Source organism: Limulus polyphemus, unplaced genomic scaffold (genome assembly GCF_000517525.1).
Source record: "Limulus polyphemus unplaced genomic scaffold, Limulus_polyphemus-2.1.2 Scaffold2619, whole genome shotgun sequence".
Lineage (NCBI taxonomy): Eukaryota > Metazoa > Arthropoda > Merostomata > Xiphosura > Limulidae > Limulus > Limulus polyphemus.
In genome coordinates, this window is record NW_013668229.1 from 23,993 (window position 1) to 29,083 (window position 5,091).

The following is a 5,091-nucleotide window of genomic DNA, read 5'->3' on the forward strand; positions in this document are numbered from 1 at the left end:
AGGTCATTATTTTAAATGTTTTTTCTTTTATCGAACAAGATAAGATAAGCTTACTTAGGTCATTATTTTAAATGTTTTTTCTTTTATCGAACAAGATAAGGTAAGCTTACTTAGGTCATTTTTTTTATCGAACAAGATAAGGTAAGCCTACTTAGGTCATTTTGTACTCAATCGCTTTATGTTTCATTTCACTGTCAAACACACTGGTTGTTAGACTGTGTTTCATAAATTTCAGAAAATTTGAAATGGACGAAAAGGAGCTTATTAGCTCAACAAGGATGTTCTTTCCAGCTCCCAACTATAACCACCCCTTACTACTCATGTATTCATCCAATCTTTTCTTGAACTCAGTTATCTTTTCTGCCTCCACTACCCTTTAAGGTAGGTCATTCCAAAAGCCAACCATCCTGTTTGAAAAGTAATACTGCCTAAACTGCAGACGACTCAAACGATGAGAAATTTGAATTTATGACCTCTTATCCTATTGTTTTCACTGCTAAACTCAAAAACGTTTGATGGATCTATATTATCAATACCCTTAATAATCTTAAACACTTCAATCAAATCCCCCCCCTGACCCTACTCCTCTCCAGAAAAAACAAGCTTAGAGATTTTAGTCTTTCCTCATAGGACAATCCTACCATCCCAGATAGTGACAAGTGGCTCTTCTCTGAACCTTCTCCAACAATTGAATGTCCTTCTTGAGGAAGTGAGCCCAAAACTGTACACAGTACTCTAAATGAGGCTTTAAAAGTGATCTGTATAGTGAAACAATAATCTCCCTTGTCTTGTGTTAAATATTTCTACAGATGCTACCAAAAGTTATAATTTTCCTATACTGAAAATTGATTTCCAATAGGTACTTCCCTTCAGTCTCAAGATTAGCTATTCTTGTCCAGTGTTGCCCTTTATATGCAAATATTTTTCTTTATGCATGCCACAAGCCTTCTGCTCCCCCCCCCTATTGAAATCAAATGATTCCAACATGTCTCTCGTGTAAATCATCATGCATCACTTTTCCACCAATAGGAGCGTGGCATGCTCATGTAATGCATGTGACTCCCTCTATATGCCTCTACTGAACTATCACTTCGAGTTTGGCAGAACCGGAGAAAAGTGTGGAGGAAGGGTGGGGAGTGTGAGAAGAGGGAAGTGCCCATTAGAAATATATTTTCAGTATAGGAAAATTATAACTTCCGATATTGTACTTCCCTCTGCTCACAAGATTAGCTAAAATCCCACATTGATAAGGTGGTTGGACCAGTGTGAGGGAATAACAGAAGTACCCCCTGTATGCATCAAAAGGATACCCCTGGAAATGAGAGAGAGAGTCAGATCCAAAGATCTCATGAGGGGGATGGCACCACTTCTGAACTAGGTATACTTTCGCCCATCCGTGAAATGTGTTATAGATAAGGGCAGAAAAGGACAGGAACACATCCAAGTGGAAGAGAACAGTGGCAAGATAGTGATCCTAACCATGTAAATATATATGTAACTCAATCCCACAAAGTATAAAAGTGGGTAAAACAATAGATGTGCCCTAGGTGTAGAGTGGCTAGGGCACGACAGACCGTACTCAGTAAGTCAACTACATCCAAAACCCTAGAGTGGCTAGAGCACAATGGACCGTACTCAGTAAGTCAACTACATCCAAAACCCTAGAATGGCTAGGGCACAATGGACCGTACTCAGTAAGTCAACTACATCCAAAACCCTAGAGTGGCTAGGGCACAATGGACCGTACTCAGTAAATCAACTACATCCAAAACCCTAGAGTGGCTAGGGCACAATGGATACCCGAAGATAAGGAGAAGAAACCATGATATGGTGTAAATAATGGGAGACAAACATATTAGGTGTAGTCCACATGCCCGACTGTAGGATTTCCTCCAATGGCCGACGAAGACAAGATGCGATGGTAAAGGTGAGGTGTTGCATCTGACAAGAAGATACCCGAAGATAAGGAGAAATAAGCCAATTAAATCAAAAGTTGAACCCAATTGTTTAGGGTAGAAGGGGAAAGATCCTGAACAGAGGAACACTGCCATTTTGATGATGACAAAACCTTGTCGAAACGTTGTACATTTGCTGTTATGTTAAACTTATATTAAAGTTTTTGTTCATTACCCATTCAAGCCATATCCAGCCATTATTAGTCTCAAAGTGGGTTCCTCGTCATCGAATTTAGATTCACATTTGTTTTAAATCAAAATGATTCTTCTAGTTTCTGATTTAAATGCTTCTCTTAATAACATATAAAAAAAATATTTGTTCGAAAACTTCATATCAAAAATAAAACTCAAAAGGAATAAAATATTTTAAAAATTTTATATTTTAACCCCCAAAACTCACTTCTTGGTTTATTTAGTAGCCACATCTAATATAATTCTTCACAAAAGAAAGTAAATACTGGAAAATTAAATATTACATTGATTGTAGACCAATGTTTTAAACGCTTAAGTTACAAGAGAACAATGCATATCCAATTCTTACTTCCAAAATCAACAAGAAATAATTTTGCCCAAAGAATTATTTTTCCTTCATCCTTTCAAGAGTATTATTAGTAGTCCCATTTTGTTTTTGCTTACTTAGAACTATTTATTTATATATATATATATATATATATACATATATCACTACAATTTTTATAGGATTTAAATTACATTTAGGCTATCTGCTTTGACATTCAATCTTTCAAGAAATATATCCACTAATCTAACCTTACACTAATGCCAGCATCTCTTTCAGCCTGTGCTACTCCAATATTTGCATCTCGTTTTACATCAGCAGTTCGAGCTCGGCCCAGAGAAGCGAGATATTCAACGTTATCAATCACATCCTTAATGGTAAAGCTGAGAATCTCTATTCCCATCCGACCAACATCGGGTGATGCAACTTCTCGTACCAAGGATGCAAATTGGTCTCTGTCCTTGACTATCTCTTCTACAGTTAAGGTTCCTTCAGAGATAAGGGTGAAAATAAGGTAATTAAAAGTACTTTACTTCAGCAACTTTTACGAAACAGACAACTGGTTTTGAAAAAGAATTTATTATCCATTTTCACAAAAGCTATAAAGATACAAATGCAAGTCGTTTAAAGAAAATATAGTTATATATGCGTATATTATCTTATAACATTCCAAAAAAAACACTATTTTACATATTAGGACAAGTGATTTTAATTTCATTAAAAAAAATTATGTGACAGAATTTTCATACAAAAATTGGTGAAGAGCCCAATATTGTGAAAACTCGGGTGGAATTTTAAAAAATAGACTTCAATAACCACAAACTGTAAAAGTTTAGAAAAAGGCTACCAGCACAAAATATCAAATTCTAATTGAAACCACAAACTGATACTGTTTCATAACATATTGTACAGAATTGTTTCTTTAAACATTAAATATTCTAAGACGATACTCTACACAAGTTCAATTACACAACATTTGTATTATCCTTCTTCTTTCTTAACCCTAATTATTTGTGTACTTTGTAAAACAATACAGTCGTTTAATTTGTTTTGGATCTTTTGGAAATGTTTGTTAGTTTCAAAGGACGAATCACGTGTATCAATGTGTTGTTTGTGTTATGCTAACACGTCATCTACAAAGAACTAGGAATGGAGGCCATATTTCGATACAGATTAGAAAAACAACACCTTGATGAACAAACTCTTTGTTGGTGTCTAATTCTTAATCATTTGTACCTTTTATTTTTTTATAAATATTACATTTTGAAAATATCTACTAGAATACATTTAAAAACATTTTTTATGGTCTCAGGACAGCTATGCCTGTGTTAAGTTATCTGAAGAGATATTAAATTTGACATAGAATGTTACTTCTCACAAAAATTCTAAACATTATACATTCTGATCCTTTAAAAAGTACAGAAAAACTTCTGATCTATTAGTGTTAGGGAGACATAAACAACACTTAATTTGTTTGTTTTGAATTTCCTGCAAAACTACACAAGGCTATCTGCACTAGCTGTCCCTAATTTAGCAATGAAAGACTAGAGGGAAGGAAGTTAATCATTCCCACTCACTGCCAACTCTTGAGCTACTCTTTAACCAACAAACAGTAGGATTGATCGTCACACTATAATGTCCCCACGGCTGAAAGGGCAAGCATATTTGGTGGGACAGGGATTTGAACCCATGACCCTCAGATTGGGAGTCAAGTTCCATAACCACCTGGCCATGATGGACCATTTAACAACACTTGAAAAGACAAAACAAACAGGTTTGTGGAAAAAATTAACACAAGAAAATCAATAAAACTGGTTTGTTCAAAACAAATAAAGTATTTAAAATTCAACTTCATTTTCACAAAAATTCAATCTAGAATATCACCCCAAGTTTAGTTCCTGTTTTAAGTTTTTTTTATTTTCTTATAAGTTGTTTCCACCCACCAGCAATAGTTTGCATTTCATAAGTCTGATCTTTAACTACATTTAAGTCCAGTATATAGTGTTTAATATCATACAAAAGAAACTACAGGAAGATGTCTAATTTAGTATCATATTTCATACTGATTTTTATACAAAAGATACAAGAACGTATTTCACGAACATAAGAACTATACAACAGATATTTAATTTGGTATTATATTTCAAATTGATTTCAGTTCAGTCACTCAGTTGGTCATATTTGAAACTTCCTGTTCTTTTTAAACAAAAACCTTTGGCAAAGAGGACATTGTTATACAAGTTTATTACCTCAGTTTTTCATTTGGAACCAGCTCAACAAAGATAAAACAAGTAAAACAGAAACTCCACAAAATATTTATTCAGCGAAATACTTTTCACTATCAATAAATATTCTTACTCTTTTTTTTATTCAATTGTTGATAGAGCTAACAGTTTTACTCAATATACTAATGTACTGATAACCATAATGACAAACCTAAGATAGCACGTAAGTGTCCCTCCAAAGTTTGCACTATGACACTCTTAATTTAATCTACAGTTAACTGTTTTACTCAATATACTAATGTACTGATAACCATAATGACAAACCTAAGATAGCACATAAGTGTCCCTCCAAAGTTTGCACTATGACACTCTTAATTTAATCTACAGTTAACTG

General features: G+C 34.1%; 1 protein-coding gene across 2 annotated transcripts in view; it reads right to left on the bottom strand.

Moving 5' to 3' along the window:
* Positions 1-5,032, bottom strand: part of LOC106467455 (flotillin-2-like) — an 18,080-nt gene extending 13,048 nt beyond the window's left edge. The window contains exons 1-2 of one of the 2 annotated variants that reach the window (XM_013927806.2): positions 4,909-5,032; positions 2,729-2,961 (exon numbers count right to left, since the gene is read on the bottom strand). In XM_013927806.2, coding sequence (XP_013783260.1) covers positions 2,729-2,875 — 147 coding nt within the window. In that variant the 5' untranslated portion in view covers positions 2,876-2,961; positions 4,909-5,032. Of the gene's footprint in view, positions 1-2,728; positions 2,981-4,908 lie in introns of those variants that run through there. The other variant, XM_022395644.1, reaches the window with a different exon arrangement.
* Positions 5,033-5,091: the final 59 nt, after the last annotated feature.